Source organism: Coenobita brevimanus, chromosome 34 (assembly GCF_032717465.1).
Source record: "Coenobita brevimanus isolate Jiangsu-jjx chromosome 34, ASM3271746v2, whole genome shotgun sequence".
Lineage (NCBI taxonomy): Eukaryota > Metazoa > Arthropoda > Malacostraca > Decapoda > Coenobitidae > Coenobita > Coenobita brevimanus.
Window position 1 is genome coordinate 25,105,813 of NC_136987.1, and position 22,420 is coordinate 25,128,232.

Here is a 22,420-nt window from a genome sequence, read left to right on the forward strand (position 1 = left end):
ACAAATCACTAAGGCAGAGGCGTTACGTAGTCCTGATCAACGAGAATATGGGCTTGAATCAATGAAAAATCAGAAGCCGTAAGGGCACAGACAAAACAAGAAGCGGTGCTAAGGCACAGCAAACCTGTCCCAGGCAGCTATTTTAGTGCTGACATATAAACACAACAGGATATCTAGTCAAAGGTGTCACACATCAAATTTGGAGTAAATCGGGTGGAAACTGATGATTTTATGACCATTTGAAATATTAGGCCCGAGCCACCTGACATTGACCCCTCTAACGCTATCTGAGGGGTGATCCCCCTGATGTAATGAGGCATGTTATAGGATGCAGATTTGAAAGATGCACCTAGAGGGTAAAAAAAAAAATAATTACATTTTGGGGGCCTACAGCCTGGTCCTTGGCCCAATTTGACCCAGAATTTAATCAGGTAATCAGAAGATCATACCCCATCATCACAGTAATTTTAGTCAAAATCGCAGCAGTAGTTCTCGTGTAAAGTAGTTAACAAACAAATAGACAAACAAACAGACCAAGTGAAAACAGTACCCATCAAAATAGTTTACATTCAGATGAACCTGGATTACCACTACTACTACTACACACCACCACCGCCACCACTGCTACTACTACAAATACAACTACTACTACTACCAGCGAAGCAGAATCAAGAGATGTTGGTGCATACTCAAGGAAGGGGGATCGCGCTCTGAGTGGCGTGTTAATGGCTGTGGTGAAGTCAAGCTCGTGCGTCATACACCACACCATCTCCTGCGTCCACGTCGTGCCGCTGCGGGGAAACGTCATCACCACTACGTCATCTGGCCGAAACCTGGACAAGAAAAATGAAAATCGTAGGAAAAAAATCATTTCATAAAAAAAAAGATAAGAAGAAAAAGAATGAGGTGACTGGCGCCGAGCGTTTCCTACCGACAAATTTGCAACTAAGGATGAGAATGATGAGAAGACTGTTTTACGCGTACAAATCCGAGAATTCCTTAACCGAGCGTAACGTAATGGTAAACTGAAGCTCATTTACATCTCTCCCCACGAAATTAGGAGAGACAGAGCACAACTAGACTCCGAGAGTGTAGCACAGCCCTCTTCCAATAAAGTACCCAGTCATTGTGGGGGACTTATATACCTCAAAATCTTGGTGGATTATCTTTAGACTTACGTCTTATTTGAGGATTTTTTTTGTTCTGTTTAGGACCTTCCAGACATGGCACATAGAGAATAAAGAAGAAGAAGAAGGAGAGAGAGAGAGAGAGAGAGAGAGAGAAGGAGACAAAAGCTCCGACATTTGAAGAACCACGTTAAAACTCAACTACATATTTACCGTAAAGAGTAAAGTTAGTCATCACTAGTCATATACTTTTTAGATCCCTGATTCTTCTCCATCATCAGAAATACAGTATGTCTTATTTACTTACACATCACGGTGGTAGGTAGGTGGTGGCGACCATCATCCACTCACCTAATGCAGTACTGCTTACATCCTCCTTCACCTTTGTCACTCATTTTGTGGCGTATATTACACCACAAAGTATTGTGCCTCGCATTTCACTTACACACGTGGTTTCCTTCCCTCGTGGCTTTTCCTCATTTTACCTACACACGTGGTTTCCTTCCCTCGTAGTTTTTCCCCACCTTGTTCTCAGAATTAGCATGGCTACTCATGCCGCTGCCAAAAGTATTCGATTTCTCATCCTTCCTCATGTGTAGCAGTGCTGCTTCCAATAATATTCAATTTCTCTTCCCTCCTCACCCGTAGTGGTGCCTAAACCAATCAAATTTGCCTATTCAGGTGACCTAGGCCTACCGATGCTCCACCTACCTAATTTAAGGGGCTTAAAATCGAGCGGGCGACCTTGCTCGCCCTTCTGTCCAATCAGAACTTCACCCGGCTACTACCTGCCTTGCTCTCCATCTCTCCTGGTAAAAGCTGGCCACGTGGTACTGTTTTACATATATGATACGATAAACACGACAGCCCAGCACTCCATCTGCTCACCAAATTTATTACTCATATTCTTAATCTGTAACTATTAATTCATGTAATTGATCTACACATGCTGTAACGTAATAGCCTTGTACTATTTTGAAATCATGCAATAATTCTCTATTGTTCCAAGTCATAATTACTGTCCTGTCTATTTCTTCCCAGCACATTGGTGTTGGGATTTATCCTAACCATTTGCCTTGGTGTAGCCCCCCTAGTAAAATATATATCCCCATAACCAAAAATAACACAGTGGTGAAACCGACATCAATACCACCAAATTGGTGACTTCCCGGAGTGTTTAAACAACATGGATACCTTACCACACATCCGACTATCCCTTCCTACATTCACGTACAATGTTAACACGTGGTTTACACAAGTTGATGCTCCATAGCCTGAAGATACCAGTGATGATGACAAATTCAGAGCAGTTGTCTGCACTCTCCCAACTCAAGTAGCTGCCCTTGTTTAGGTCATAATCTTCAAACCATGTACAGATCACAAATATAAAATCCTGCAGGAAAGTCTGCTGTGGACCCTGGGCAAAACAAAGCAGGCACTTTTAATGGAGCTAGATGCCCTGCACTCTCAACAGCAGCGCCCCTCGGCCCTCCTTGCCCACATTCAAGCCACTCTTACAGCAGTTGGGGCCACACTATCAGATGACCTCCTCTGGCACTGACTCCTCCAACTCATGCGACCAGACTTCCGACTCCATCTAGCATCCCTGGGTCCTGGCACGTCCCTTACTGAGTTCATCGAGCGGGCGGACACTCTATACGAAACTTGACAGCATTATGCCAACCACACAGTAAGTGCACACTCCTCTCTTTCCCCTGTCATAGCCCCCAGTGCTACCCCTAGTGAAACAGCGGTGTCAGAGAACAGTGTTGATAACAAAAATGGTTCAATGTTAGTGCTGTGTACTTATTAGGAATGTTAACAAATAGAATAGATGAGCTGGAAAGTAAATTAAGTGGCTTCACCACTCAGACCCCCACTGTTGCAAGTTTTTTTTTTTTTCAAGAATACTCCCTCAGTATCCTTGCTTGTCGTAAAAGGCGACTAAAAGGGTTGGGGGAGGGTTAGTGCCCCTCCCCGGAAAACAACTAACTAAAAAGACAAACAATAAGCCTCGGACAATGACTGACCAAAAGATGGCGACCAAGGACCAGACAAAGGACATGGTATTCGGAACATGGAATGTAAGGGGAGCGAATGATGAGGTGAAAGAGTGAGAGATTGTCCAGGTGCTTTAGGGTGTGAAAGTTGATGTATGCGGAATAACTGAACCTAAATGGAGAGGTGAGAGTGTGAGAGAATGTGAGTATGGATGGAGTATATGTGCAGTAGTAGGTGAGAATGAGAGGGCAAAGGAAGGAGTATGTATAGTTGTGAGTAAAAGATGGAAGAAGAGCATAAGAGAGTATGGATCAGTTGGTCCAAGGATTGTGTGGGTATGATTGAAAGTTGTAATACAAATGTGGGTGATTGTTTGTGTGTATGCGTCAACGCTAGATCATGCAAGCAGAGTGAGAGAAGAGTTCTGGACAAATGTGGAAGTGTGCATGGAAAAGTTTGGAAGGAATGAGAGAGTGTTTTTGATCGGTGATATGTATGGTAAAGTAGGGAATGTGAAGGTGGATGGAATAGTTAGTGAGTGGGGTGTGCCTGCTGAGATAGATGAGAATGGCAGTGCGTTAGTGGAGATTTGTGCTGAGAGGGGGTTGGTGATAGCCAATACCCTCTTCAGGCACAAAATGATCCACAGGTATACATGGCGAGTGATGAGAAGGGTGGGTGGTGAACTGAATGAAAGGAAGGCAATGATTGATTACGTGTGTGTGGATGAAAGGATGCGAAAATGTGTAATGGATGCAAGAGCTTATAGAGGTTGGGGGAATGGACTTTCTGACCACTACTTGGTGGTGGCAAGAATGAAGATTCAATTAAGATGGAGAAATAGAAGAAGTGAAGGACGGGAAGAAGGAGTATTTGTAAGGAGAGTGGAAAGGTTACAAGAGGATGAGAAAAAGGCAGAGTATAAGAGAGAAGTCGAGGAACGATTGGGCAAATATGAATTGGAGCAGATGAGGGACGTGGAAGGTGTGTGCAGGATATTCACACAAGAAATATTCTATGTGCAGCATGTGATGTAGTGTGTGGGATGAAGAGAAGATGGAGGGGTGTGCAAGGAACAGCGTGGTGGATGAAGAGGTGAGCCATGCTGTGCCAGAAAAGAGGAAAGCATACAATGAATGGATGAGAAATAGGGGCGTGGAAGAAGTTGAGAGGCGGAAGAGAGAGTTATATATAGAAAGAAAGAGAAAGGTGAAAAGATTAGCAAGAGAGAGTAAGAAGAGAGTGGATGAGGAATTTGGAAGGAACTTGAGTGTAAAGTGGAGGTACTGTAAGAAAATGTTCTGGAAAGAGGTGAAAAGGGTAAGACAGGGTGGAAGTGAAGTTAGCAGGGGAGTGAAAGATAAAAATGGTAGATTACTAGTGGAGAAGGGAGAAAAAGTGAGCAGATGGAGAGAACACTTTAAGGAATTGTTGAATATAGAGGATGGAAGTAATGCGAGTATAAGTGGCTGGGGAATGGTTGGGAGAAGGAGGGAGGTGAGAAGAGAGGAAGAAATCAGTAGGATGGAAGTTGTGGAAGCAAGGAAGAAAGTTAGAATGAGGAAAGTCGCAGGAATTGGTGGAGTTTATGGTGAAATGCTGAAGTATGGGGGAGAGATAGTAGTAGAATGGATGTGGAATATGTGCAGATTGGCCTGGGAGAAAGGTAGAGTCAGGTATAATTATTCCCATGTACAAAGGAAAAAGGGAAAAAGAAGTGTGTGGTAATCACAGGGGCATTTGCCTTTTTAGTATAATAGGAAAAGTGTATGCTAGGATACTTATTGATGGAGTTAGAGAAAGAACAGAGGAATTAGTTGGAGAAGAACAGAGAGGCTTTAGGAAGGGAAGAGGTTGTGTAGATCATTCTTAGATCTTTAGCGGAAAAGCTTCTAGAGAAGGGAGAGAAGTTGTATGCGGCTTTCATGGATTTGGAGAAAGCATATGGCAGGGTGGATAGACAAGGATTGTGGAAAGTATTAAGAATATATGGAGTAGATGGAAAGTTGTTGAATGCTGTGAAGAGTATGTCTGATGGTGCTAAAGCTCCAGTGCGTGTGGATGGTGAACTGAGTGAATTTTTCTCTTTAAAGGTTGGGTTGAAACAGGGATGTGTCATGTCTCCATGGTTGTTCAATCTGTACATGGATGGGGTAATAAAAGGTAGGGTAGTAGATGTTGGAGTGGCCCTGGTGAGAGAGGGTAGTGTTTGGAAACTCCCTGTACCGTTGTTTGTAGATGATACTGTGTTGTTGAGTGAAGACGAAGGGGAGCTGCAAGGCTTGGTGGATGAGTTTCGGAGAGTGTGTAAGAAATGGAATCTAAAGGTGAATGTAGGGAAGAGTAAAGTGATGGTCTTTGTGAGAGATGACGTCAGTGAATGTACAACGAGGTTGGTTGGTGAGGAATTGGAAAATGTGAGTACGTTTAAGTACTTGGGTAGTGTAATGAGTAAGGATTGAGGTTTGGAGGGTGAGGTGCTTGAAAGGGTACAGCACGGAAGAAAAGTGGCTGCTTCCTTGAAAGCAGTGATAAGAAGCAGGGAAGTGAGCAGGGAAGTGAAAAAGTTACTACATGACAGTATTGTTGTACCAACTCTAATGTATGGATGTGAAGCTTGAACGTTGCTGGAAGGACACAAGCCAAGAGTGAGAGCAGTAGAAATGAGTTAATTAAGAGGACCCTGTGGAGTCACATGGAGAGACAGGCTGACAAATGCGAATATAAAGGAGCATTGTGATGTGGATGAGGATGTGATAGGAAGCGTTAGGAGGAATACTCTGAGGTGGTTTGGCCATGTAGAGAGGATGGAGGGTTAAAGACTGACGAAGAGAGTGTGTGTGAGTGAGGTGGAGGGGGGAGGAGGGAGGGGGAGGCCGAGGATGAGATGGAGGGATGGGGTGGAGAGGCATATGAGGGGGGGGGTGAGTTGGGAGCAGGGCAGTGAAATGGCGAGGGACAGGGCGACGTGGAGGCGATTTGTTTGTGGCCACCCCAAACGGGATTGAGGCATCTGGCAACAGTGAACTGTGCTCGTTATGCTAGGGACAATTTCATGTTGTGTACATATCACAAGCGCTTTGGCTTATAAGCCAGATGATGCTCACCACCCTGCATATTCACGGGAAACGCATATGGTGGGAGACAGTCTCAGTAATGTCTCCCGTTGCACATACCTAACACCCCCTCAGGATCAGCACACCCAAAGTCACAACGCGTTCCACTGGCTCCAGGGAACTACTGTTGGTTAAAGACACGATCTTTGGCAAAAAATACCTTATTGACACTGGAGCCACATTCAATATAGTCCCTCTTACCGCTGACCACAAAACGAATCAGCAACCTGCATTTGACCTGATAGTAGCAAACAGCACCCCCATAGCCACATACGGCACGGAACCCCATCACGTGGCCCTCGCCTAATCAGTGTCATTTTCTTGGCCATTTCTCGTCACAGATGTTATTCAACCCATTATTGGCGTCGACTTCCTGGGGGCACATGATTTGCTCGTGGATACCAGAGGATGGAATCTATATCACAGACCCTCAAACTCGTCCGTCAAAGTAACCGGGTGTGCTGGTAATCCTCCACTCATTACACATCTTCATCAGAAATCCTCATACGACTCCATACTAAGCCAGTTTCCCCTCTGACCTCTCACTCGCCCAACAACGGTCGTACAGACCATGGTATAGAGCACTGCATCATCACTTCCGGACCCCCCTGTTTCACCCGTCCCAGACGCCTCCCCCCAGAACGTCGTTAGGCAGCTGAAAAGGAGTTTCGGGCTATACTCGACAAGGGCATCATTTGGCCGCCATCAAGCTGCTGAGCATCCCCTCTACACATGATACCGAAGGCACAGCAGGGTGAGTGAAGGGCATGTGGGAACTACAGGGCACTGAATGCGATGACATTTCCCAATAGATACTCCATTCTCCATATCCAGGATTTCCACCATGAACTAAACAGACGTCATGAATTTTCCTAGATTGATTTAGTCACGGTATTCCACCAAATCCCTGTGGCGGAGAAGGACATCCCCAAGATGGTGGTAACCACCCTCTTTGGCCTGCTTGAATACACAAAGGTGAATTTTGGCCTCAGAAACGCCGCACAAATGTTTCAGATATTTATGGACCAGGTTGTCAGGGGGCTAGATTTCATCATATTGTACATCGATGACATCCCTATTGCTTCTGATTCCCATGAGCAGCACAAAACACACCTCCAAATGCTGTTACAACACCTGCAGGACTACGGGTTGCGTGTGCACCCGCCAAAGTGTATCCTCGGTGCAGACGAATTGGGTTTCTTGGGCGACAGGGTATCTGCCACAGGTATCATGACCCTCCTGCAGAAGGTAGATGTCATTAAAACCCTTAAAGGCATACGTTGTTGGACCTGTCTTGTATGACATACGTTGAGTGTAACCAACTCCTTTTTTGAAAAATCAAAACACATGGTTGTAATCAATTTTTATTGGGTTTCTGGCCATGAAAAGAAAGAACAACTCTTCTACTTTCCTGTGATATACTTACTTTAGTAATTATTGAAAAATAAAAATGTTTTATGGGTGACTAAAGGAACCTAACCAAAATTGCCTTTTTTTTTTGACGTTACTGAATAAAAAATTAATTACTCGGCCCGTATGAGGATTTAAGATCTGAGATTATATATGCTGCTTCTCAGGTCCCGTGGCCGTATCCTGTAAGTGGCTCACACTTCTGGCTCATGAGGGTCACTGTGGGAAGACACCCTGAAAAGGGCTAAAAAAAAAAAAAAAAAAAAAAAAAAGGGAAATTTTCACTATACAAATTTTTTATGACGTTATGGTTCCCTGTATATACACCCTAATGACTTTGTAAATTTCGTTTGACACTAAACTATGATTTTAAGACCCAAATGATGAGGACTGATACTTTATATGACGATAATATGACGATAATATAAGACACAATGTTTAGTTTTCTTTTACTGACCTACATCCCCTCACAATCGGTACACAGGGTTTAGCTGTGGCTGAGACACACTGAGAGGTCACACTTGATGCACTGGTGTTCACAAGGGTCTCTAGTTCTATGTCTGACAGCAGTGTCTTTCCTTTTCCTTTTCCTTTGTCCTTTGCCTTCGATATATTCTTTATATTCACTTTAGTCTTCACTTTAGTCTTTTGTTCCACTTTTATCTTAGTCTTTATATAATATTACTTATAATCAGCAAAAAAAATATAAAAAAAATAGGAAAAACCCAATAAAATAATATAGTACATAAAGTATAATATAAAGTGTAATATATGTAGTATATATATAGTATTTCTATAATATATAATGTAAATAATATATATAATATATAATAACATAAGATACATAACAAAAAAACAGTCATACACATATACTTCCAAAAAAATAATGGCACACTCCTATAGTAGTTATACTTGTAGAGCATACGCTAAGTCCTAAAATCGTGTGTCGTGCACAGCATACGATAGGTCTGATGGACTAAAAACGCAAATAAATCCCACAATGGGAAAACAAGAGGGAGCACACTTACTTCACACAATAGGCCTAGGCAAACACTTCACATACCTGGACGGCCTGGCCAGCATCTTCAAAGGAAGACAAGGTACCACATGTTTTACAAAAACAAAATCCCAAAGTGGTGAAGATATGCCTTTAAGGGTTAAGGACTTTCCATGCCCGGCTACACCTCGCAGGCTCAGGATGTTCTTGGGGATGGTCAATTATTATCACAGGTTCCTGAGAAATGCTGCAGCCACACTAACACCCCTTAACGATCTCCTGAAGGGGACAAAAAAGACATCCTCCAATCCTCTTCAGTGGACCGCACAGTCAGACCATGCCTTCACCACCCTCAAAAACCACATCGCCACTGCACCCTACCTAGCATACCGATCACCGAAGCTGTGGGTGCAGTCCTACAACAACAAGTCAGTGGTGCAAAAGGGCCTGTCGCATTCTTCAGCCATCGCCTTAACCCTGCCCAGCATAAATACAGTGCCTTTGACAGGGAGTTGCCGGCTATGTATGAGGCAGTCAGACATTTCAGGAATTTCCTGGAAGGCTGAGAATTAACCATCCTCACTGACCAAAAACCCCTTATTTATGCCATGGCTTATAAAGATGAAAATTGGTCTCCTCAGGTGGCAAGACAGCTAGCCTTCATTTCAGAGTTTTCCACTAACATCCAGCATATCAGTAGGGACCTGAGCAAGGTTGCAAACGCCCTGTCCCGTGGAGTTTCACCTGTCGGCCCTACACTACCCCCGCTTGACCATGCAGCCTTGGCCTGGGAGCTGGAGGACGATCAAGAACTCCAAGAATTGATGCAGGCAACAACCTCACTTCAACTGCAACAGTTTGATGTCACCGGCACACCCCGGAAACTCTGGTGTGACATATCCTGCGGGACAGCATGACCCTATATTCCCCAGCGATTCCAAAGACAAGTCTTTAGTCATTACCACGAGATGGCGCACCCAGGCATTCGTGGCACGCACAGCTTACTTAGCCAGCGAGTGGTATGGCCAGGGATGAGGCGTGACATCACCAACTGGGTCCGAGCATGCTTGGCGTGTCAGCAAAAGTGCATTGCCACACCAAGACACCACTTCAACCACTGCCCACACCAACTGAACGTTTCCACACAGTCCACATTGACATCCTCGGCCCCCTCCCCAAATCTACTGTAGAGGTAACTGCTATATCTTAACGTGTATAGATAGAGCGACAAGGTGGGTCGATGCCACGCCCATGCTGGACGCTACGACTGACCATATGGCATATCACTTCCTGACATCCTGGGAGGCTCGTTTTGGCGCCCTGCAGGCCATCATCACAGACCAAGGCCCCCAATTTGAATCTTGGGGCTGGCAGGACCTAATGGACTTCCTGGGTGCTAAATGCCACAGAACCTCTGCATATCATCCTCAGGCAAACGGTATGATTGAACTCTGCCATTGTCGCCTGAAGGAAGCACTGAGAGCAATTCCCCACCCAGTGAATTGGGTGGCCGTGCTGCCAATCCTCCTCCTAAACTTGAGGGTTACGGAGAAGGAGGACATTGGGAATTCCTCGGAGAAGCTAACGTATGGGGAAGACTTGAGGCTGCCGGGGCAATTCACCCTGCAACCAAGCAGGCCAGCCCTGGTTTTCCTCCCAGAGCTCCAGCAGGCAATCCAGGCACTACGACCAGTCCCTCCTCGTTCTCGCCAGCACCAGACAACATTCATTCCGCACTCCCTACCAGACGCTGAACAGGTCTTCGTGAGGAGGGGTCAACACACTTCACCACTCCAAACCCCATATGAAGGCCCATATCCTGTGATCACAAACTCAGACAAAACAGTCATATTATACAAACAGGGGAAACCATCCACAATCTCTGCAGACAGAGTCAAACCGGCCACACCACAAACCCAGTCACAGACAACACCCCACATGTCATCCCCCAACCTTGCCAGTCCACCAACAACATCCACACAACCAACACCTCAAATCCCAGCACCAACACCTACATGCACCACCCACACACACACACACACACACACACACACACACACACACACACACACACACACACACACACACACACACACACACACACCATCCCATTTGTTAATTCGATCCCTCCGCTACCTGTCATCACCACACACCGACTCAGGCGTCATGCAGTAGAGCAAACCTCTACTCCCTCACCACCACCCACACTACCGTCCACAAACCCTACCTCCAGCACTAACCCTACTACCACTAACCCAGACACTTCGTCAACCTCACACGATCCTACCTCTCACCTTACTCCCCCACCCACCACCCCTTAACCCGTCCCTACACCTCATCCACCCTCTTTGTCAACCCCAGCTCCCGCCCCTTACCCAGTCCTTAACCCTAACCCAACCTCTCTGTCAACCTCAGGTGATCCTACCCCACACTCTTTCCCAAGAGTCCCCACCCCTTCCCAAGTCAATACCCCTCATCCATCAACACCTGTCGTTCCCGTAATCCCTCCACCACTAACCACAACCCTACAAACTACATAAACAACTGCCACATTGACCTATACACAATCAGACCGTCTCAGCAAACCAGCATACTATTACACTCCATCATAATCTGATATCAAAAACGGCAGACACTCCAGGTCATCACACCTACATTGCATTCTTATGGTACAGAATTGTTTTTGTGTGTATGCTACCTCACATAACTCAGTTGTAAAGGTGAACATAACTTTCTCATTCATTTGCTCAAAGTAACTAAGCACTAGTCAAATTCTCGTGTTATGCCCGGCTACTATTTCTTTATATATATCAACTGCTTTTTGTAATTACCACATTCAAATCACTTTCCAATGCTCGCTCACTTTGAAAATTGTATATATATATATATATATATATATGTCGGAGGGTTAGTGCCCCTCCCCAGAAAACAACTAACTAAAAAAACAAACAATAAGCCTCGGACAAGGACTGACCAAACGATGACGACCAAGGACCAGACAAAGGACATGGTCGCACATGATCCTCTGAACACTGAAAACAAATCTGATTACTGAAAATCAAAGCAATTTCAATAAGTAAATAAAAGAGCAGTAATATACTGACCCTACAATTCCAAAGGATATCAGGAACGTGGAATGTAAGGGGAGCGAATGATGAGGTGAAAGAGAGAGAGATTGTCCAGGTGCTTGAGGGTGCGAAAGTGGATGTATGTGGAATAACTGAAACAAAATGGAGAGGAGAAAGTGTGAGAGAATGGGAGCATGGATGGGGTATATGTGCAGGAGTAGGTGAGAATGAGAGTGTAAAGGAAGGATTATGTATAGTTGTGAGTAAAAGATGGAAGAGGAGCATAAGACAGTATGGATCAGTTGGGTCAAGGATTGTGTGGGTAAAGCTGAAAGTTGGAATACAAATGTGGGCGATTGTGTGTGTGTATGTGCCAATGCAAGATCGTGCTAGAAGAGTGAGAGGAGAGTTCTGGACAAATGTAGAAGTGTGCATGGAAAAGTTTGGAAGGAATGAGATAGTGTTTTTGATTGGTGATATGAATGGTAAAGTTGGGAATGTGAAGGTGGATGGAATAATTGGTGAGTGGGGTGTGCCTGCTGAGATAGATGAGAATGGCAGTGCGTTAGTGGACATTTGTCCTGGGAGGGGGTTGGTGATAGCCAATACCCTCTTCAGGCATAAAATGATCCACAGGTATACATGGCGAGTGATGAGAAGGGTGGGTGGTGAACTGAATGAAAGGAAGGTAATGATTGCTTATGTGTGTGTGGATGAAAGGATGCGAAGATGTGTAGTGGATGCAAGAGTTTATAGAGGTTGGGGGAGTGGACTTTCTGACCACTACTTGGTGGTGGCAAGAATTAGAATTCAAGTAAGATGGAGGAATAGAAGAAGGGAAAGACGAGAGGAAGGAGTAGTTGCAAGGAGAGTGGAAAGGTTACAAAAGGATGAGAAAAAGGCAGAGTATAAGAGAGAAGTGGAGGAACGATTGGGCAAATATGAATTGGAGCAGATGGGAGATGTGGAAGGTGTGTGTAGGATATTTACAGAAGAAGTATGTGCAGCGTGTGATGTGGTGTGTGGTAGGAAGAGAAGACGGAGGGGGGTGCAAGGAGCAGTGTGGTGGACTGAAGAGGTGAAACAGGCTGTGGCACAAAAGAAGAAAGCATACAATGAATGGATGAGAAATAGGGGCGTGGAAGAAGTTGAGAGACGGAAGAGAGAGTTATATGTAGAAAGAAAGAGAGAGGTGAAAAGATTAGTAAGAGAGAGTAAGAAGAAAGTGGATGAGGAATTTGGAAGGAATTTGAGTGTAAAGTGGAGGGACTGTAAGAAAATGTTCTGGAAAGAGGTGAAAAGAGTAAGACAGGGTGGAAGTGAAGTTAGCAGATGAGTGAAAGATAAAAATGGTAGATTACTAGTGGAGAGGGGAGAAAAAGTGAGCAGATGGAGAGAACACTTTATGGAATTCTTGAACATAGAGGATGGAAGTAATGCGAGTATAAGTGGCTGGGGAATGGCTGAGAGAAGGAAGGAGGTGAGAAGAGAGGAAGAAATCAGTAGGATTGAAGTTGTGGAAGCAATGAAGAAAGTTAAATCGGGGAACGCCCCAGGAATTGATGGAGTGTGTGGTGAAATGCTAAAGCATGGGGGAGAGATAGTAGTAGAATGGATATGGAAGATGTGCTGATTGGCCTGGGAGGAAGGTAGAGTCCCGGAGGAATGGAAGTCAGGTATAATTATTCCCTTGTACATAGGAAAAGGGGAAAAAGAAGTGTGTGATAATCATAGGGGCATTTGTCTTCTTAGTATAATAGGAAAGTGTATGGTAGGATACTTATTGACAGAGTTAGAGAAAGAACAGAGAAATTAGTTGGAGAAGAACAGGGAGGCTTTAGGAAGGGAAGAGGTTGTGTAGATCAGATATTCATTCTTAGATCTTTAGTGGAAAAGTTTCTAGAGAAGGGAAAGAAGTTGTATGCAGCTTTCACGGATTTGGAGAAAGCATATGACAGGGTAGATAGACAAGGATTGTGGAAAGTGTTAAGAATATATGGAGTAGATGGGAAGTTGTTGAATGCTGTGAAGAGTATATATGATGGTGCGACGGCTCCACTGCTTGTGGATGGTGAACTAAGTGAATTTTTCTCTTTGAAGGTTGGGTTGAAACAGGGATGTGTCATGTCTCCATGGTTGTTCAATCTGTACATGGATGGGGTAATAAACGAGGTACGAGGTAGGGTAGTGGATGTTGGAGTGGCCCTGGTGAGAGAGGATAGTGTTTGGAAACTCCCTGTACTGTTGTTTGCAGATGATACTGTGTTGTTGAGTGAAGACGAAGGGGAGCTGCAAGGCTTGGTGGATGAGTTTGGGAGAGTGTGTAAGAAACGGAATCTAAAGGTGAATGTAGGGAAGAGTAAAGTGATGGTCTTTGAGAAAGGTGAAGTCAGTGAATGTACAGCGAGGTTGGATGGTGAGGAATTGGAAAATGTGAGTATGTTTAAGTACTTAGGTAGTGTGATGAGTAAGGATGGAGGTTTAGAGGGTGAAGTGTTTGAAAGGGTACAGCAGGGAAGAAAGGTTGCTGGTTCTTTGAAAGCAGTGATAAGAAACAGGGAAGTGAGCATGGAAGTGAAAAAGTTACTACATGACAGTATTGTGATACCAACTCTAACGTACGGAAGTGAAGCTTGGACGTTGTTGGAAGGACACAAGTCAAGAGTGAGAGCAGTGGAAATGAGTTATTTAAGAGGAGCCTGTGGAGTCACATGGAGAGACAGGCTGACGAATGAGGATATAAAGGAGCGTTGTGGTGTTGATGTGGATGTGATAGGAAGCGTTATGAGGAACACACTGAGGTGGTTTGGCCATGTGGAGAGGATAGAGGGTGAAAGACTGACGAAGAGAGTGTATGTGAGTGAGGTGGAGGGGGGAAGAGGGAGGGGGAGGCCGAGGATGAGATGGAGGGATGAGGTGGAGAGGTATATGAGAGAGGGGGGTGTGAGTTGGGAGCAGGGTAGTGAAATGGCTGGGGACAGGGCGACGTGGAGGCGATTTGTTTGTGGCCACCCCAAACGGGATTGAGGCGTCTGGCAATAGATAGATAGATAGATAGATAGATAGACATTTTTTTTACCTTATACCCTAATCATTTTTATTTCTCTTTTCTTCCTGTTTTGTTGCCATAAACAGAAGGAGGGAAGGTGGAGTGCTGTGGCGTATATTACATCACAAAGAGTTGTACCTCGCATTTCACTTACACACGTGATTTCCTTCCCTCGTGGCTTTTCCGCATTTCACCTACACAAGTGGTTTCCTTTCCTTGTGGCTTTTCCCCACCTTGTTCTTGGAATTAGCATGGCTACTTGTGCCGCTACTAATAGTAGTCGATTTTTCATCTGTCCTCATCTGTACCAGTGCCGCTTCCAATAATATTCAATTTCTTTTCCCTCCTCACCTGTAGTGGTGCCTAAGCCAATCAATTTTGCCTATTCTGGTGACCTAGGCCTACCGGTGCTACGCCTACCTCATTAAAGGGCTTAAAACCAAGTGGGTGACCTCGCTCGCCCTTCTTTCCAATCAGAACTTCACCCAGCTGCTACCTGTCTTGCTCTCCATCTCTCCTGGTAAAATCTGGCCACGTGGTACTACTTTACATTATACGATACACACAAACACAACAGCCCAGCACTCCTGCTTCTCACTAATTCATTACCCATATTCTTAATCTGTAACTATTAATTCCTGTAATTGATCTACACATGCTGCAATGTAATGGCCTTGTAGTATTTTGAAATCATGCAATAACTCTGTATTGTTCCAAGTCAATAATGACTGCCCTGTCTATTTCTTCCCGACACATTGGCGTTTATTTATTCCAACCATTTGCCTTGGTATAGCCCCCTTAGTAAAATATATATCCTCATAACCAAAAAAGACACAGTGGTGAACCCAACCTTATTACCACCACAGTTTTCTGTGACTGCTTTCCACTCCTCCTGTTTCTCCCATCCCTCCTGTCACTTTTATTGCTACTCTTTCAACTTCAGGTGACTCTAAGCTGAGTGACAAGACTAATGGTTTCCTTTAACCCAGGAAACCATTTACACTTCTGGGTGACAACCATATAATCAAATAATGGGGTTATGTGCTGCCTTCTGTGATGCCCCTATTAACTGGGTGGAGAGTGGTTGCTTGCCTGCGGTTAATGGGTCTGCTCAACAACCTACACGTCACAGTGAATGAGGGTAGGGTAGTGGGGTAACGAGTGGTGGATGTGGACTGGGGATGAACTGAAGGTGAAATGGGGAAGATGGCAGGATCAGTGATTAGGAAGATTCAGCCTGGATAATACTGATTCGGGTGAGGTATATGAAGTAGCTCTGACTTTTTTTTTTTTTACGCCCACTCCGTGAGGTCCAGCAGTCCTACGTATTATACACCTCCACATGTCACAACTTCTGCGCTAATGCCCACTGTCTATACTGAATACATGGTAGAGCCACTGTCTATACTGAATACATGGTAGAGCCACCGTCTATACTGAATACATGGTAAAGCCACCGTCTATACTGAATACATGGTAGTGCTGTTGCATACAGGACTTGGTGTATTGGTTTTAGCGGGGATGTTTTTATGACATATCAGCGGGTCTTATGGTTGACCAGGAAGTCTGCTTTAACGAATTTCAAAGCCTTACACCGTTCCCTGCACCCCTCTCTCTCTCTCTCTCTCTCTCTCTCTCTCTCTCTCTCTCTCTCTCTCTCTCTCTCTCTCTCCTTGTGTGTGTAAAGTTCATTGACTCACTTTTCTCGCTACCCACTGTTCGCTCTCTCTCTCTCTCTCTCCTTGTGTGTGTAAAGATCATTGACTCACTTTTCTCGCAACCCACTGTTCTCTCTCTCTCTCTCTCTCTCTCTCTCTCTCTCTCTCTCTCTCTCTCTCTCTCTCTCTCTCTCTCTCTCAAATCTACTCACCTGAACTGGGCATATTTATCAAGGTACAATCTGCAGTGCTGTGGCAGGAGGTACCGCCCTGGTCCAACCTCCACCAGTCCCTTATCAAAAGATCCGAATTTCGTCCGTATTTCCTGCTGGATCTTCGGGGCCAAGGGTAAGGCCATCAAGGGGCAGGAGTTTCCTTTCTCAGCCATTTTTTAGCACTGCAAATGTAAATAAGAGTATAAGTATGAGGGATATGTTACAGGGAATAGTGCTGCACTTGAAATATAGCTGGTGGTATCTTGTGCCCATAAGAAGTAGGAAATACAGACAGAAAGAAATAGTTGCAGAGCTGAATGTTGCATAAATGAGGGACTGGGAGTAACAGTTAACTCTTGCATTAGAGAGTTGGGCAGAAAAGGGATGAGAGTTTGTTGCTAGATGAGTGCTACGCTCCCATCGTAGAAGTGGAGGGATGCATGCGGACAAATCAGTGGAGCAATGACCATTCAAGTAGCGATGGAAAAAAGATAAAGATGCAACAATGCGGTAAAGAGAGAGAGGATCAAAGGAGCCAGTAAGAGAAGGAAAGTTAATGAGATTAAAAGCCTTTGACTCCACCAAATTGAGAAGAGCTGCATGTGGGGAGCCTCCCCACACATGAGAGTTGTACTGTAAACAGGGGAGAATAAAATCCCTTGTATAAAATAAAAAACTTGGCGAGGGTAAAGAAGGTACAGAGTTGGCTTAGCATACCTAATCTCTCGGAAGCTGATTTTACAAAAGATGTAATATGATCTTTCCAAGATGAATCCCGAGACAATGAAACCCCAAGCATGTTTATGGATGATGCAGGATTGAGCTGCATATTATTACACATTAGTGAGTACTCACGTGGAAGATTTTGCTGGGTTGATAGGTGTAAAAACTAAGTCTTTAATGCACTGAAAACAACAAGATTACTTTTACCCCATTCAGAGATGTGAACCAAGTCAGACATAAAGTGTGCCACAGCCTCATCCCTTGTTTGTTGAAATAACTGTAGAGATGGACGTTACGGGAACCGAATGGAAAGGTGAAGGGTGGAATCATCAGCGTATGAGTGGATAGGGTTAGATATACAGCTTTGAAGGTCACTGATGAATAAAAGGAAGAGAGTTGGCGATAGGACAAAGCCCTTAAGAACACCGCGGTTGATAGATCTAGGAGAAGAATGGTGGCCATCAACAACAACGGGTATAGAACGACCAGAAAGGAAGCTAGAGATGACGGCAAAGTTAGAAGGATAGAAACCGTACGAGGGCAGCTTGGAAATTAAAGAATTATTCCAGACGCGATCTAAAGCTTTTGAGATGTGAGGTGCAATGGAAAAACTTTTGCCAAACTCCCGAAATGAGGATGACCAGGATTCTCAAAGGTAGGTGAGAAGATCACCAATGGAGCATCCCTGGTGGAACCCATAGTGACGATCTGATAGAAGGTTGTGATAGGATAGATGCTTTAAAATTTTTCCTGCTAAGAATAGGCTCAAAATCTTTGGGCGATAGTTAGTGGGTTGGGAATGGTCATCCTTCTTTGGGACAGGCTGAATGAAAGGAAACTTCCAGCAAGAAGGAAAGGTACAAGTTGATAGACAAAGGCAAAAGAGTTTACCTAGGCAGGGTGGAAAGCAGCACAGTTCTTTGGGGACAACAGGAGGGACCCCATCAGGCCCATATGCCTTCTTAGTATTGGGGCCAGTGATGGAACAAAGCACATCAGCTGAAGAAACTTTAATGTCACCCATGAGGAAGTCAGTGGGGGGAAGTCATGGAGGAACAGCACAGTAGAAGAAATAGCTACAGAGCCATCAGAGTAGAAAAAAGGGGGGAAGGATGATAAGGTAAAGTTGTTAGAAAGGTTTATGCCAAGATGCCAGAAGGAGCGGGAAGACTTAGTGTTGGAGAGTTGATAGCATTTAGTACTGATGAAATTATTTTTAGCAGAGTGAAAAACAGACTTAGCATGATTCCAGCCAGAAACTTAAAAAAAGATTTGATTCAGGGGGGGTTGGCTCTGGTACCTTTTATAGGTCCTCTCCTTATTGTGGACAGCATTAGAACAAGCGTGATTAAACCAAGGCTTTTTTGCATGAGCCAAAGGATATGAGAAAGGAATGCATGCTTCCATGCCCAAGAGAATAACCTCCATAATGTGCAATGCATACTCAGATGGCTTCTGGCCATGGAAGCAGTAATCATTCCAGTGAAAATCAAAGAAGTACTACCTGAGGGCCTCCTAAGCAGCAGCTCTAAAGTGCCACCACCGACGTTTTTTTTTAATGGTCCACAGGCCATACTGAAGCGATAGGACAGGTTAAGATAATAAAGTTGTGATCGGAGGAACCCAACGGAGAGGAAAGATTAACAGCGTAAGCAGAAGGATTAGTTGTTAGGAAGAGGTCAGGTATGTTGGAACTCTCGCCACGGCAGCCAGAGACATGGGTAGGGTGCTGTACAAGCTGCAGTAGGTCATTTAGTATAGAAAAGATGTAGGCTTGTTAAGCAGGTGGATCAGTGAAAGGAGAGGAAAGCCAAAGGTGGTGGTGAACACTGAAATCTCCGATAATGGAGATTTCAAAGAATAGAGAAACAGATAGGATGTGTTCCATCATAGAAGTAAAATAAAGTGTGTGTGTGTAGGGAATAAATAGATGCTGCAGGATGGACGCTGATAACACTGTCGGTGGTGAAGGCATGAGTGTGTGAGTAAGGAACGAATAGATGATACAGGATGGACACTGGTAATGCTGCCTGTGATGTGGGCGTAAGTGTGAGAATGGGACTAAGATAGGAATATATGATGCAGGATAGATACTGATAACGCTGTCTGTGGTGTGAGTGTGTGAGTAGAGATTGAACATATGATGCAGGAAGGACACTGATAATGCTGTCTTTGGTCTGGGTGTGAGTGTGGCAATGCTAATAGGATATGAATAGAAGATGCAGGATGGACACCAGAAGAGCCGACTGTGGTGTGGACGTAACTGTGTGACTGTGAGGAAGACATGAAGGATATGAAGAGGATGCAGGATGGACACTGATAATGCTGACTGTGGTGTGGGGGTAAGAGTGAGAGTGTGAGTAGGATATGAATAGAAGATGCAGGATGGACATTGATATCGTTGACTAAGCCGTCCCCGCAACACACAAGAAATCACCCAGCGGAGTGGAAGAAGAGCGCTACATATGTGTCCTCCTGCATGTCACGTGTATATGTGTAATAATGGAAATTTGGCAGATGTGCAGTACTCGAAAATGCGGTCATTCATTATTGTTTTTGGTGGGATGCAGGCTCTTTCTGTGTGTGTGTGTGTGTGTGTGTGTGTGTGTGTGTGTCTAGTTTAGGTTTATCAGTCACACTCACTCTCTCTCTCTCTCTCTCTCTCTCTCTCTCTCACACACACACACACACACACACACACACTTTAGATTTAGTGCCAAAACATGTTAGATAGGAGGTTTCTTGATAAACAGGTGAAAGTTAACATTTTTGCCCAGGATTGCATGTTATATCATTCCTCGTAACACAACTTGCTATGTTTGAGCAGAATAGGGCAACGATCAATGTTACAGGGCAAAGTCAATATGACGTGGCCCTTTGACCTATTGTTTTGAAAATTAGTCAGCTTCTTCATGGGCTATCCCTCAACACCTCCACCAAATTTTAAAGCTGAGGAAATGTTCTTGACTATCACAAGGTCGCAACTTTTCTCCAGGCTGCCGTGAGAATGGTTCCGGGCCAATGGGTGGAGTTACACTTGATGAACGAGTGTAAATAAGCAATAGGGAATGTAGGTACTGAAAATGTAAGGCCGATCTGGCGAGTATAATTGAACCTAACAAGCTTAGATGAATGTTCGAATGGGTGCCCTAATATCATCTTTTCCACCAGTACTCCAAGGATGACAATACTTACAGTCTATGCAACTACCTTCTCTTCCCATGACACTATGGTAGTGCGTGAGTGATTGCAGATGGGATATTGAAGCCTACGGAGGTCCAAGAATATGAACGAAGGAAGCTCACAGGCCAGCCTCTGATCAGTTACGGGAACGTTCGCTAATTCTTCTTTGTGTGTTCACGTTCGTTCGCCAAATGTAACTCCAACCTACCCACATAAGTTCGTTCAGGTTCGAGTTTGCTTACCAGATCGGCCGCGTATGCCCATTACTACGTTCAATATTGTTCGTGTTCGTTTGCACCTCTACCCTAAAAAATATATATAGTAGAACACACAAAGACTTCGAAGCCTCAGTTACCTCTGTTCATTCTTTAATCTGTCTTCTCAGTCACACTCTAGTCGCTGGCAGGCAAGGGTAGTGTTAGAGTATGAGTAGAAACATACCCAAATTTTCACTTCAAGTTTTCTAGATTCCCAAACATTTCTACCTAATATTACATAACTCAGTGAGAGGAAAAAAGATATACAGTACAACGATTCTGAATCTTTTCTAGTGCACTTCGTGACTAGGATCATATTCTAGTCTAATATACTATAGCAGTAGCCGTGTGTGTGTGTGTGTGTGTGTGTGTGTGTGTGTGTGTGTGTGTGTGTTTTGGGCAGCCGAAACTACACATTAAAATCGCACCAAAATTGGTATAAAAATTGCCAAAATATCGCTGATGTAAAAAAAACTTGGTCCCATCACAATTGAAAAACTTTTACTATATTTAATGAGCGATCACATTTTGACCAAAAACGCTGCTCCCGGAGCCTGGCATAGGATCTCCGTAGAATTTTTTTTTGCCCAGAGGTAGAACTAATATAAACTGGGTTCCATTACCGACGCTGCAAATAACACGATCAAGTGGTTACCTGCAAAAAAACCAAGTGACAACGTTACATTAGAACACCACGTAAACACGAGAGCCGTCCGCAGGAGCAAGTGTGAGGGGCCCGAAGGGCCCACGAGCATTTGTGTTAATCTATTGCCACTGTAGAGAAACGCTCGATGATGCATCGGTAGGATCGGGTGGAGAGGCATATGAGATGAGGGGGTGTGAGTTTTAGAGAGGACAGACAGATGACAGAGGAGGAGATTCGTATGTTGACACCCCTTTAGTGAGGCTTCAAGAGATATAGATAAATATAGACATAGATAACGATAGACATAAATGGATGAGTGGATGAATGGAGAGACTGATAAATGGACAAAGACAGATGAATGAATGGAGAGATGAATGATTGGAGGGAGGGACGAATGGAAAGATGGGCGAATGGACAGATGGATGGATGGAAGGTCAGATGGATGGATGGACGGATGGATGGATGGATGGATGGACGGATGGATGGATGGACGGATGGATGGATGGATGGACGGATGGATGGATGGATGGATAGATAGATGGATGGAAGGACGGATGGATGGAGGGGAGGACGGATATAGACATAGATATTGTAGCTAAAGTCTACTAGATCATTCTTTTAGGTCATCAGGTCATCGTTACTCTGAAGCTTATCACGATGTATACTCTGTCCAGAATGTGCAGGTAAGCATAATATTACCCTTGGTTAAATTTTTAAGTGGCTTTGTTTAATCAACGCCTCTTTCCTTGCTGTTTAATGTATAAATATGTTGCAAAGTTTTGTCATCCTCAGTCCCGACAATGTACTCATATGTTTTGCAACTGTGAAGTCCGTCATTTGCAAAAATTTTAAATTTCGCTCGTGATTCTTGGTACATATATGCGGGACACCTTCCTCTACCCGCTGACAGGTGGGGACACTCCCCGACCTCACATAACCCCCACGCATCATTGTCTTGGTCACTCACCTG

General features: G+C 44.4%; 1 protein-coding gene across 1 annotated transcript; it reads right to left on the reverse strand.

The window, feature by feature from the left end:
- Positions 1-8: 8 nt before the first annotated feature.
- LOC145396032 (sulfotransferase 1C4-like) lies at positions 9-16,814 on the reverse strand. Its single transcript, XM_080269496.1, has 3 exons — positions 16,639-16,814; positions 656-833; positions 9-32 (listed from the first exon to the last, which is right to left on the reverse strand). The coding sequence occupies exons 1-3, from the start codon at positions 16,812-16,814 to the stop codon at positions 9-11; spliced, it is 378 nt and encodes a 125-aa protein (XP_080125622.1).
- Between the last annotated feature and the right edge of the window lie 5,606 nt (positions 16,815-22,420).

Excerpts from the sequence above, each read along its gene's own strand:
- LOC145396032 (XM_080269496.1), bottom strand. The coding sequence starts at position 16,814 with ATGGCTGAGAAAGGAAACTCCTGCCCCTTGATGGCCTTACCCTTGGCC. Across the intron at positions 834-16,638 it reads GATAAATATGCCCAGTTCAG|GTTTCGGCCAGATGACGTAG; the intron begins GTGAGTAGATTT and ends TTTCTTGTCCAG. Across the intron at positions 33-655 it reads CTCTTGATTCTGCTTCGCTG|GACTACGTAACGCCTCTGCC; the intron begins GTAGTAGTAGTA and ends CTCGTTGATCAG.